This window comes from Podarcis raffonei, chromosome 1, assembly GCF_027172205.1.
Source record: "Podarcis raffonei isolate rPodRaf1 chromosome 1, rPodRaf1.pri, whole genome shotgun sequence".
Lineage (NCBI taxonomy): Eukaryota > Metazoa > Chordata > Lepidosauria > Squamata > Lacertidae > Podarcis > Podarcis raffonei.
The window spans coordinates 20706524-20719531 of record NC_070602.1 but is presented as its reverse complement, the minus strand read 5'-3'; the positions used below and the strand labels follow the sequence as shown (position 1 = coordinate 20719531).

Below are 13008 nucleotides of genomic sequence, written 5' to 3'. Positions count from 1 at the left end.
AGCATATACATATACATTTGAGAACTGAGTTCAGCATGCTCCTTAAGAGCATAAGTCATGAAAACTTCTTGCATGAAAGGACGGTCAGTCTACATGTGGAAGCCTTTTTCCATATCCAGGAGATCTATCCAAATGGTTGGATAGACTTCAGACCTCTGTTCATTTCCTTGCGCCAATTTGAAGGAAATGTGCTTTAAAGTTTATTTTCCCACATTTTCTTTCCTACAGAAATTTTGCCAGTGCATTAATTATATTATTTATATATAATTATATACATTTATGTGTGAAAGCAACGTTTGGCATATTTGGTGCCAGGCCATTCTGTTGTTAATTTTCAAGGTACAGGGGAAGACTTTTGTTTCAACTGTAGCAGTTAAAGCAGCCTTTACCAACCTGGCTGGAACTGATGTAATAGTTATAGTCCAGAGCCTAGTTTCAAGAAAATGTGTGTTGTTAGGTTCCAGCTGCAATCACATCGTTCACTTTATATACCTCTCAAGCACTCCTGGCTGTGCTCTTATAGGCTGTTAAACAATTTCTTTGAATACAGAAAGTTTGTTGTAGCACTTCCAATTACTGGATGGAGGTTTATTCCACATGCCTAATTAAGCAAGATCAGAAAAGAAATGTATTAAATGGCTCTTGCCCTGTAAAGGTTACATATGATTGAAGAGAGCGAGCTCACTCTCACGGATATAGTTTAGCTGGGCCCACTTACAGCTAAACTATCAGAAACCAAATACAGGATGCAGAATACCAATTTTGCATTGCCATCACCCACTCAAGTAGTTTCAGCTAAGGTTAGAAGCATGTGAATAATACTCCTAATTTGGGAACACTGACTAGCTCTCTGCTTCTCTCCAATATATCTCTTGGATTTTAGATTGCAACCACCAGAGTTCATGAACTTGTCATGACATTCATTGTTTTGCTTCAGATAAAAGCATCTTCTAAAACCACCACCGTAATTTATTGATCTGTCCACTTTGTGACAGGATCAATCTTGTGGAATTTCTAACTTCCCCTTGAAAGAGGAATGGGGAGCCTGTGACCCTCCATATGCTGTTGGACTTCCATCAGTCACAGCCAACATGGCCAATGGTCCAAGATGATGGGGGTGTAGACCAGCAACATATGGAGGGCCACATGTTCCCCATCCCTGCCTTTTAAAAAAAAATGCCTGCTTTGACAGTATGATTATTATATAAATGATTACATTTATTATTACATTTATTACCTGCCCTTCACCACCAAGACTCAGTGCAGGTTACAACTATTTAAAATTCAGTATTAAAAACAGTTAAAACTAATCACAGGACTATGGTAATGTTCACCAAGTTACTACTGCTGTGAATACTTCTTGGCTAGGAGCATCAACAATCAGAAAGAATTGTATCAAGTCTAATATGCCATTCTAAGGCATTACTATTTTTTTAATGATATCCTTTGCAACATGTGCCCGATTCAGCAAGGGACTATACAGACAGAGAAGCAGGTATATTCATGCATATCCTAAGCTGGAGGGGAAACTGAATGCATGGACAGGGAAACTGCTGCACATGATTCCCCAGAACAGTAGGAGCCACTCTTACAGAGAAAGAGATGGCCAACTGAAGTTGCCTCCAGTCAAGAATGGCAGGTGAGGGCAAAGTTTGAACAGTTCAGCCTCACCTCATCTCATCAACCTTTCAGATAAAGACATAGGCAGTGGAGAGAATTGAATAATACCTATAAATTAGAACGTAACCGGAAGGATGATCAATTTTTTGGATGAAACATGTGAAAAGGCTGAGGGCACATGCCCTCGAAGGAAGTTATATTAAAAATATTAGCATGAAGACAAGTAGTTCTAGGTTGCATTAGAACTGCTATTTGGATATCAGGATTTGATTATTCTAGTGATGTTGGATATATTGCCCAAAGTATTGTGGAATCCCCTGTGCTGCATAAAAATAAGGTTTGGATAAGCGATAACTTAACAGCAAGGAAGAAAAACTTGCACAATACCTAGAACAAGAAGATGGTCAGAATCCCTAATGTTATAAAAGTCTCAAGATTTCAGGTAATTTTCCATAAATATGCACCCCAATCTAGCTAGGGGCTCTCAGATACACAGGAAGTAGCTCAAAGCACAAAATAATTTATGGGCTCATTCAAAGGAAGGGCAGGGTATGAATTTAATAAATAATAGTCATAAGATGGGTCAAGTGTTCTAGCCCTTAGAATATTGAAGCTCTCTGGTATACTTTTTGTTGTAACTGAATTTCTAGTAGATATCCTATTTCATTGTGAGTCGCCTTGAGTTCCTTCCAGAAGAAAAGTAGAATACAGTTTTTTAAAATAAAAAAATTATTTGACTCTCATACCCAAACTTTCTAACTAAGGTACACAGTTAATAAAAGGTGAAAAAATTATACGATCTGAAGAGAAACCAGAGTTCAAAGAAATAGTTAAAAGGACTAATCATTTCTGGTTGTGAAGTCAGCTCAGCAATTATTCTTTTGGCATTCTTAACATTGCGGCAGTGTCATAACTGATCTCTGATGGTTTTAGAGTTTGACTTGTTGAAGAATCAGCTTCCATTTAATATATTTTCAGTAAATGCTAAAAGGCTTATTTCAATTTGGGGAGGATACAATCACACAGTCCTGATGGATAGTTCTGACTGTAGTCCTGACAGCACCTGTCCACCTCCACCAATTCATAGCACTAGCAATTACATCCACTTCTCTGCAGTTTACATTCAAATACTATGGCTCTTATGGGGTTGCCAGTTCTAGTGACAGGTCATTATATCAGCATAGAAAGTAGGCTTCTGGATAGTTTCCTCAAAAAGAAGCTTTATAACCTCTTCCAACCTTCACAACTTGCCCTTCAAGGTGTAGAATTGTACAGTAGTACCTCAGGTTACGTACTTCATTCGTTCCGGAGGTCTGTTCTTAACCTGAAACTGCTCTTAACCTGAAGCACCACTTTAGCTAATGGGGCCTCCTGCTGCCGCTGCGCCGCTGAAGCACGACTTCTGTTCTGATCCTGAAGCAAAGTTCTTAACCTGAAGAACTATTTCTGGGTTAGCGGAGTCTGTAACCTGAAGCGTATGTAACCTGAAGCGTATGTAACCCGAGGTACCACTGTACTCTGAGGGACAAATTACACATAACATCAAGAGTGGTGAACCTGTGGCCCTGAATATATTGTCAGACTCATTTCCATCAGTTTCACTTGGCAAAGGATGATGGAAGATGAAATCAAACAACTTCTGGAGGATCATCTGTTCCCCATGACTGCTTTACAGAGTTGCCTGCAACTTTTTCCTTTCCTTTGTAACAAACATGGCATTTGAAATTGCAGTTAGGAAAAAAGAAGGGGATTAATTAACCCTTTCTCTGCTAGTAATTTTGCCTTCCCAAAATTGCCTCACCAATCAAGCTTCTTTTCCCCATGGGAAAAGAATACAGGGTGGCAGCAGCAGAAATAATGGTGCAGAGATTCTTATCAGGCAAAGGGTGAAAAGACAAAGGTCTTGAAGCAGCAACAAGTGTCAGAAACTGTAGTTAACGGGAATCAGAACTGTAGAGTTGGAAGGGACCCTGAGGATCATCTAGTCCAACCCCCTGAAGAATTAATTCCTCTTCCCCAGCAGTAGCAATGGGCACTTTTGTTAAAGCTGTGAAATTTCACTTATCCCTTAAGTTCTTTAAAGGTGATAGCTGGTACTGTATATTGAAGAGAATGCATAACATACAATTAGCAGTGAATCAGGATAATACTTGTAGAGTGTTACCAAGGGGCAAAATTGCTTTACTGTTGCTTGGATGAACAAAGAACCTCATGAAATGTTACTGGATAAACTGTAGGATCACTGTTCCATAGCAAACTATTGAACGCACAGCCCAAATATAATGAGCATGAAGAGAGCTAGCTTCTTCCCATTACTGAGACTGTAATGGGCCAAGATTATACAGAATATAAAATACTACCTCTGCATCATGTGATTAGTGTCTCCTTACACTCATCAAGAGCAAAAAATTTGCTACAATACATCAAGGGAATTCTGCTTTAAAAATCATGCCTTTCAAAAGATTACTCTACCACAGTAAAACATCCAGTTTATTATTTAGTGTTACTTAAAGCTTGATTGATACAGTAAACAAATCCCCACCACCACCTTGCCCTTACTATGAAGTTACAATTCCAATCTTCTCATGGAGCCATGAGGGAAACATTAGAAGCAGCAGTGAATAAAATTCACATCTTTTGCTCAGTTGCAAACAGAGGGATGAGAAGGGAAAATGTATTTATTCCAAGAAAACTGAGTTAATTTAAAGTGTGTGTGTGTGTGTGTGTGTGTGTGTGTGTGTAAAAGAAAGAACCCTCCTGTTATCCCAACAATGGCAGAGACAGACAGCCGGAACAGACGTGAGGCAGCAGCGTGCACAGGAAAAATCGAGGTTACCAGACATATCTTATTTATTCTAGCCTCGTTGACATGGATCAATGGCAGTCACTTCAATTCAAACCCCTGTAAGCCCACAGTGTTATAGTGAGACCCCTTATTTCTTGGGACATTGTGTTCTGGTAATCCTAAAGGACAATGGATGAAGTAGGACAAGGAACTGGGAGGAAAAAAGAACATGCCTGCGAAAGCCCATTTCTGCTGCTGCCCTGCTATGGCCCACACAATTGGCTGAGGTGGGAGACAAGGAAGCACATCTAGCTGCTCTCTTAATGCAAAGTGTGGCAGCCTCATGAATTATACCCGTAGGAGCACATGGGCGCTGAACATCCCTCCCCTCCACAGCCTGATCCATACCTCATTTTTAAAAAAAGAAAATGGAGAGAAAGAGAGTCTCACAGACTCCAACAAGACTTGTCTCCACAGGAAGCAAATGCTTTATCGAGCACCACCATTCTTTTTAAAACAATAAAGACACAGGATGTTTTATTTGGCATTACTGCGGGTGTTTAAGACAGAAATGTGCCAGTAGCACGGGTGCTTTCTCGGAACTGCTGGGTGAAACTTATAAGCTGCATCCAACGTTCATCACGCTCAGCGCACATGGCTCACATGGGCCCCGTTAATACCAGTGGATCTACTCTTGAGAAGGAACGCAGCCTTAAGGGGGATGCATTTCAGATTCATGGGCGGGTGGCCGGAGAGGGAAGAGCATTTGATAATTAATAGATAGATAGATAGATAGATAGATAGAGAAAACGTTGGAATTCTGAACCCCACTTCCCCCCGGGAGTTCGCCAAACTGAAGAAAGCGGGATATCCCCGGGGAGACAAAGAGCAGCGGGAGGAAGCTTGCTGCGCGTGGGGAGGAGGAAATAAAGCGAAATAAAGGCGACACGGCTGCCCACCCCCTTTAGGGAAACGGAAAGGAGGCGGATTAAGCTGAGTGGAGGCCCCGACCGCGCCGCCTGGGCGAGACATAGGCAGACACCGGGAGGGAGAAAGCGAGGCTGAGAGGAAGACAAAGGCGCCCTTCCTCCTCCTCCTCCTCCTCCCACCCGGCGGCGGCCCACAGCTCCGCTGAGGGGAGAAAGAAAGGGAAGGCCCCCCCCCCCGGCAAGTGCTGGGCTCCAGGGCAGGCCCGTTGAGGAGCAGCCAAGCGCAGGAGGCGAGCGGGTTGTGAGGGAAGGAGAAGGGCCGGGTGGAGCCTCCTACCTGCCAGGCGGGACCCAGCCTGGAGCTGCCCCGGTTACAGGCGTCGCCTCATTATGCCGCTGCCGCTCCTTCCCCCGCCGCCGCCGCCATTTCGCCGCCTCCGCCTCTTTTAACTGTCAGGCTCCTCCATTCACCTGGGCCCGGTTAGGACAAGCCTCCTCCCCGCCCCTGCCTACGCAAAAGGAGCTCCACCCTCCTCCGCCTATAGGGCCCGACTCTGCGCTGCTGGCGCAGAAGCGTTCTGAGAATCCGGAACTCGCCGCCGCCTTCGCTATACGTAGACCAGCGCACAGGAGAGAGGGAGAAGGAGAGAAACCACACTCGCCTCAGTTTGCGCCGATGAAACGGCGGGCGCGATTGGAGAGGAGGGCCGGGTGAGAGGTGAAAGGTGGAGGGGCGGACCAATCGGGTGGCGGGAGGCAGCGTAAACGGGCAGGGGGCGGGGCTTCGCTTGGGCAGAGGCTCGCGTGCGCTGATGGCTGCGGTGCCGGGTTGCGAGAGCGCTGGCTTAATGAGGGGAGCGCAAGGGAAGCCCTGCTGGGAAACCCGCAAGCGGGACCCTGTTGCTTCCAGCAGCAGTTATTGGGAAGCATTGCTGTAGTTTGACTATGTGCTCTGCCCTGAATCTGCCACCATTCAGTTTGACTTGCGTGGATGTCCCATGAGTTCTAGTCAGCGTTGGAAACTGCCATTGTTCCAAGGTGCATTTTGCGCCTAAGATTTTGGATTTGAAACTGCAGAGTGGAAGAAAAGGGGGAGCTTTTTCTGCTTCCCCACCTACAGCTACTCTCTGAAGAATGGAGAAGAGACCCTCTTAAAAATATTAGGGGGGCGGGCAGGGGAAGGACCAGACCATGTGGGAAATGAACATAACATTTATCTGCAGTTCATGCATTTTCAGCTTTGTATTCTAGTTATATAAAAAAGCACGCCTCGACATTACGTTGTTGCGCCTATAACCTGGGCTCACAGCATAAAAATTTAAAAAGCAGCAAAAAACCATAAAAAAACAAACCAACCCATAACCCCACCCCAGCCCATTTTTAAAAGGACACCCTTGCCTTTTCTCTAAATTGAAAATTACCCAAGTATCTGAAGAAGTGTGCATGCACACGAAAGCTCATACCAAGAACTAACTTAGTTGGTCTTTAAGGTGCTACTGGAAGGGGAAAAAAATTTTGTTTTGACTATGGCAGACCAACACGGCTACCTATCTGTTATTGAAAATTACCGTTGTTGAAGCCTGTGGGAACAAAAGAGCCAGTTCCATTTTGGCGGCATCCTTATGGGGCCCTAAATGGAAATACTTCTCCCCCATCCCCACAAGGTACTCTTAAATATTTCTTCCAGCCTTTGAGATTGGATGGAGATACAAACTTTCCTTCTATCTGGGATGTCCTCTCCCACTTACCTTGGGAAGCTTAAAAGCCAGACCTTAGTGCAACAGTGCTTTCCATATATGTGATTCCCGCCAAGCGGCATTCAGGTATACTACCTCCAACCATGGAGATAGAAAATTGTTATTGTGGCTAATAACTATGAATTTTGGTTGATCTTTATAAAGGGGTCATAACATTTACTCTGGCTTTCTGTTTTTTCCTAATGAAGCAGCATAGCTACCTACAATGTGTGTGTGCATTCCATTCTTACAAACGCCCTTCATTATATGAAGGTACGTTGACATGCTTAATAATAATAATAAATTTTATTTGTACCCTGCCCTCCCCGGCCGGGGCTGGGCTCAGAGCGGCTAACATCATATAAATATCATAGTATACATAAAAACAAGCATCAATTAATTAAAATACATCTTGAAATAAATTCAGACAAATTAAAATCTGGACAAATTAAATTCAGACAAATTAAAATCTGGACAAACGGCAGTTATCAGGTTAAGATTCAGAGCAGTTAATACTTGCCAGTGTGGTGTAGTGGTTAAGAGCAGTAGTCACCTAATCTGTGGAACCGGGTTCGCGTCTCCGCTCCTCCACATGCAGCTGCTGGGTGACCTTGGGCCAGTCACACTTCTTTGAAGTCTCTCAGCCCCACTCACCTCACAGAGTGTTTGTTGTGGGGGAGGAAGGGAAAGGAGAATGTTAGCCGCTTTGAGACTCCTGAAGGGGAGTGAAAGGCGGGATATCAAATCCAAACTCTTCTTCTTCTTCTTCTTGCCAGGACCAACTGTTTTCACTGATCATATAAGGACCTGTGAACAGGCTGTGAGGCCTCCTTCATGCTTGTTCTTATACAAAGGAAAAAGGTCAGACTGCACCCTGGCCAAAGGCCTGTCGGAACAGCTCCGTCTTGCAGGCCCTCCAGAAAGATATCAAATCCTGCTGGGCCCTAGTCTCTCGTGGGAGAGTGTTCCACCAGGCTGGGGCCACGGCCGAAAAGACCCTGGCTCTGGTCAAGGCCAGTCTAATTTCCCTGGGGCCCGGGATCTTCAGTGTGTTATTGTTTGCAGATCTTAAGCATGCTTATTCAAATACAGGTTATTACTGCATACCAGGGGGTTGAACTAGCTGACACTTGGGAGTCACTTCCAATTCTACAATTCTAAGAATCTGGATCCCATTATAGTCAATGGGGCAAACTCCCAAGCAAATGCACACAGGACAGTATCCATAATTTTACCTACTCAGCCCCTAAGGGACCAGTACCCTGATTCTAATTATATTTACTTGCAAAGCAGTCTCTTCAAAGCCTTATGGTGCAAGCCCCTCTCTGTACAAATTTTAAACTGCAGCCAAACCCACTTAAAAGTGACAGGTCAAGGCAGGAGCTTAATCACTCCTTTCGTTTTTGTCTGAAATTCTACTGTAAAATGGAGTGCCCCTATCTTATGAGCATCAATAATTTCCTAGTATCCTGATTTCCACCTATGCCTAATCAGTTGTTAAGTGGGTCAAAGTGATTTTGTTTCAGATTGTGAGCTGTATATATGGCATCTATCCTTGTAGATTTGTTTTGTTTTTGAAGCTTAAAGCAGAAAAGGAATTTACATAATGAAACAGACCAGAACAGACTCCAGCAAATACTCAGCATTGGGGAAACAAAACATAATGACGGAAGCAAGAACTTAATAAAAAGACACTTGGGACACACTTGGGAGTGTGTTTTATTTGTGTAGGTCCCCTCCACAATTTAGAACCCCAGCAGAAGTCTACAGAAAAAATGTTTAGATTTGGGGAAGGGGCTCTGTCAGTGACAACTTAGAAGATACGTGGACTAAACATCATTTGAGGGGGTTGAAAAGGATTTGGCAGCTGCTTCCAACTACCATACTATATACTGTGTAGTTAGCGTTCCCTTCCTTCAGTTCATGAGATGAGTGTCAAGTCTCATCTTCAGCTGTCCTGGGGCCTCTAAAATTCCAGTGTCTCATCCAAGGGAACATAAATGCCTTAGAACTCCATACGCCCATATTTCTGTTAAAAGAGCCACATGTAAACATTAAAATCTCAATTACTCAGTGGCAAGAGTTACTACCTAGTAAAGGAAAGAATGATACTGTTAAATTGTGCATTTATATGTTTCACATTATTTGATATCAACCAATGGCTTACATAGGAAACAGTAAGGGGCTAGCAATGTGCTTGTTGCAGTGGAAAGCTTCTAAGCTAAATTTATTTTCTATTAAAGAGCCATTTGAAGTACATCGTCCAATCTCCTTTAAAAAAAAACATGCAATTTTAAAGGATTATAGTACTATTTGGCATTTATATGATGTTTACAGTGTTCAGAGCACTTCATATACGTTATTGCAGTAATCTTGTTTGGATAAAGGAGAGGTTATAAAAGAGCCAGCTTTCTATATAGACAGACAGAAGAACAAGTATAATCACTTGGGGAAGGGCCATCACAGCTTAATGGCAGATCACATACCTTGCCCACAAAGGGTCTTTGTTTTACTCCCCAGCATCTTCCAGTAGGGCTGAGGAAGACTCCTGCCTGACACCTGAGCCACTGCCAGCCAGTATAGCAAGGCAGAGGTGGGGAACCTTTGGACCAGAGGATGCTGCATCACTTCCATCAGCTCCAGCTGGCATGGCCAATGGTCAGGGATGGTGGGAGTTGTAGTCTAGCAGTATCTGGAGGGTCAAATGTTCCCCATGCCTGAGATAAGGGCTGGGAGATCTGTGCCCCTCCACTTGTTTTACCTACAACTTTCATCATCCATGACCACTGGCCATGCTGGCTGGGACTAGGGGGCTTTGAAACTAAACCAGGGACTCGGCTATACAGCTGCAAATGTGTTGTAAAGTGCAATATACAAATGTGACACTAGATAGCAACAGTGAGCGATGTCAAATTCAATGTAGTTTTCAAAACTTTGTTTTTAAGAGCATTTTCACAGCATTTTTAATATGTGTGTAGAAGATTCCACCCAGATCTGGAGACCTGCAGTTCCTCACCCTTGGTGTAGACAATGGTGAGCTAGATGAACAAGTGGTCTCACTCGGTATAGGGCAGTTTCCCGCAGTCCTAAGAACGAGGATTTGGTAAAGGCTATGAATAACCACTGTTTCCATGTTGCTAAACAGTGTTGGTTTCATTACATCTCCTTTCCTATCTGAGCAGAACGCTGGTTATTTAAGAATGTATGTTCTGCAAATCAAAAAGAAGGGACATGTTCTAGGAAAGGGTGTATGTAGTATTACTAGTATTTATTTATTTTATTTATTTATTCAATTTATATACCACCCTTCATCATAAGATCTCAGGACAGTTCATAGAATAAAATACAGCACAAACAAGTAAATAATTGAAAACAAAACAGCCAAACAATATCCGCCCTTCCCACAGACACATTTAAAAGGCCGTAGAATATTAATCAGCCAAAGGCCTGATTGAAGAGGAGTGTTTTCGCCTGGCACTTAAATATATATATAATGAAGGCGCCAGGAGAGAGCATTCCACAATTGGGGAGCCACTATCGAGATGACCCATTCTCGTGTTGCCACCCTCTGAACCTCACATGGAGGTGGCACACAAATAAGGGCCTCAGATGATGTACAGGACGGTTTATACGGGGAAAGGCCTGCACATCAACCTACCAAGTAGAATTCAGCCCACCATGAGGTCAACCTCCTGTTGCTACTGGTTGGGGCTGCAAAAATGGAGGTGTGCCGAAGGGACAGGTAGGTCTCAAATTATGGCTGGAGGCTTGTGCTTGCCTTGGTGGGTCAAGTGTAACTCACACTTAATGAGGGGAGATGGGAAAAATTAACCAGGCTCACAGACCTCAAAGGAAGCTCCTGCTGTCTCACAAGAATCCTGCAGCCTGCCCACAAGCTGTGGGAGCACAACTCCCACCAACCATTGACCATGTTGGACGGGGCTGATGGATGTTCTTCCAATACGGGAACATTGGAAGACTCCAAAGTCCCGATGCAAATGTGCTCTAATCAGTGCTGCACCAGAAAGGAGCCTCTGTGTTCCCTACATCTGAGCCACAGATGTACCAACTGTTCTGTTTGCAGATAAAATGCTGGAAGACTTTTATTTTTATTTTATTTTTTGCATTCATCTAGCACTTTGAGCTGTACCAGGTGGGACTACCAAAGCCATTCTTCATCCGTTTCCGAAATTACACCCGCTTCTTCAGCGCTGCTCGGGTACTAATCGCTAAAGCTGTAAAGTATCTGTGGTTCATTCCAGGGGCATCGTTCTGCTCTCCGTGGCTGGAAGAAGAATTATGTCCTGTGAGGAGACCGAAGGAAGGGGAGCAGCTGTTCTGCTGTACGCCGTGGGAGTTGGTCAGAACATGTGAGGCCGTGCGTCTGCTTAGGTCAGGCAAATTTTGAATTCTTCAGTGTATTTTTAAAGTAAAATATAGCAGCAAGGTGGGAAGAGTGGGGGAACTCACACAAACCCCAAGACTAACCCGTGCAAGTGCTTTGCAGGCTACCATCAAAGGAGGTGGTTTATCATGATGTGCAGGAAGTTCAGATAAAGGCCAACCTGGAGGATTTATAGACCCATGATAAAAGACGTGATAGGGAGATAAGGATTCTTTAACGGTGCTCCTCTATTCCTCCTGCCTCATTGCAGAAGGAAGCTGATTTGAAGAGGCCCTGGACAGAGACTCCCTCCTCCATCCCGGTGCTTTAACCAAGTGAGAGTGGGTGACATCAGCAGCACCTGGTTGCTGACTCTGAACTGCCATTTTAATTTTCCATTATACAGTGGTACCTTGGTTCTCGAACTTAATCCGTTCTGGGAGGCTGTTTGACTCCCGAAACCGTTCAAAAACCAAGGCACGGCTTCCGATTGGCTGTAGGAGCTTCCTGCACTCAAGCGGAAGCCGCGGGCTTCTGAGAAGCGTTTGAAAACCGGAACACTTCCGTGTTTTCGGCGTTTGGGAGCCGATTTGTTCGACAACTAAGCTGTTCGAGAACCAAGGTACCACTGTACCTGTTTTTTTGCCTTCAAGGTGTTGGGAAATTTGATATGGTAGGCTTTGCCAGAACACAGGGCATGTTTCTCAACCTGAAAAACAATTTAGTTCAGAACAGGTAAATTCACTATTACAGGAGGGATCGTGTTAGAAAACTATAGGGATGGAAAACTTCTGTGCTTCTTACAGATAATAATACTTTAGGCGCCAAGCAAAAATGTTCCTCTTCAACCAGTCCTTTGGCTGATTAACATCCTATACCCTTTTAAATGTGTTGTGGGAGGGAGGGGTTTATTGGTTATTGGTTTGGCTCTTTCTTGTTGTTTTTGTTATGTATTTTGTTTTTATCTTGTGAGCTACCCTGAGATCTATGGATCTACTACTACTACTAAGTGTGGCCTCATTATTTCCCCAATGGAGGCTTATCACTAGGCTGTGATTTTTCTGGGGGTTCTCAAGAGTATGCAGACCCCCACCTCCCCCCCCCCCATGTTAAAAGTGTGGCACTTACTGTAGAAACTTCATGTCAATCAATCAAACTTCAATCAATCAGTCAAGCAAGCAAGCACTGAGTAGGCGTGACTAGAACCAGAGGTGGTTGGGGCCTAGACTATTCTGTTTCTCTTTCTTTCTCTCTCTCCACATACACTTATGGGGAGTGGAGTGTTCATTTTTACAGACATGACTCTTCACCCCATCATCACAATACATACATAAATTTATTTGTATGCCACCTTTCCATAGTTAAATCCATGCTCAAGGCAACTTACAACATAAAGGGGGGGGGGAATCACATAATTACAAACATAGTAAAAGTAGTCATAAACAATAAATAAAACGTCAAAAGTACACAACCAAATTGAACCATTACCACATAAATCATAATAAGATCTAAAATAAAAATACAAAAAAATAATAATGTCAATAACGGCAACAA

The 13008-nt window shown here is 43.6% G+C and overlaps 2 protein-coding genes across 3 annotated transcripts in view; one reads left to right on the top strand and one right to left on the bottom strand.

Annotated features, from left to right (window-relative positions):
* Positions 1 to 5778, bottom strand: part of DICER1 (dicer 1, ribonuclease III) — a 46135-nt gene extending 40357 nt beyond the window's left edge. For both annotated transcript variants that reach the window (XR_008328802.1, XM_053375788.1), the window contains exon 1: positions 5672 to 5778. The gene's annotated coding sequence lies outside the window, so the exon portion shown is untranslated. The remainder of the gene's footprint in view (positions 1 to 5671) is intronic.
* LOC128402332 (uncharacterized) lies at positions 4392 to 11974 on the top strand. The gene is made up of 3 exons (XM_053366325.1): positions 4392 to 4419; positions 5472 to 6045; positions 11333 to 11974. Exons 1-3 carry the CDS (start codon positions 4392 to 4394, stop codon positions 11442 to 11444), a joined length of 714 nt encoding a protein of 237 aa, XP_053222300.1. The 3' UTR covers positions 11445 to 11974.
* The last annotated feature ends 1034 nt before the right edge of the window (positions 11975 to 13008 follow it).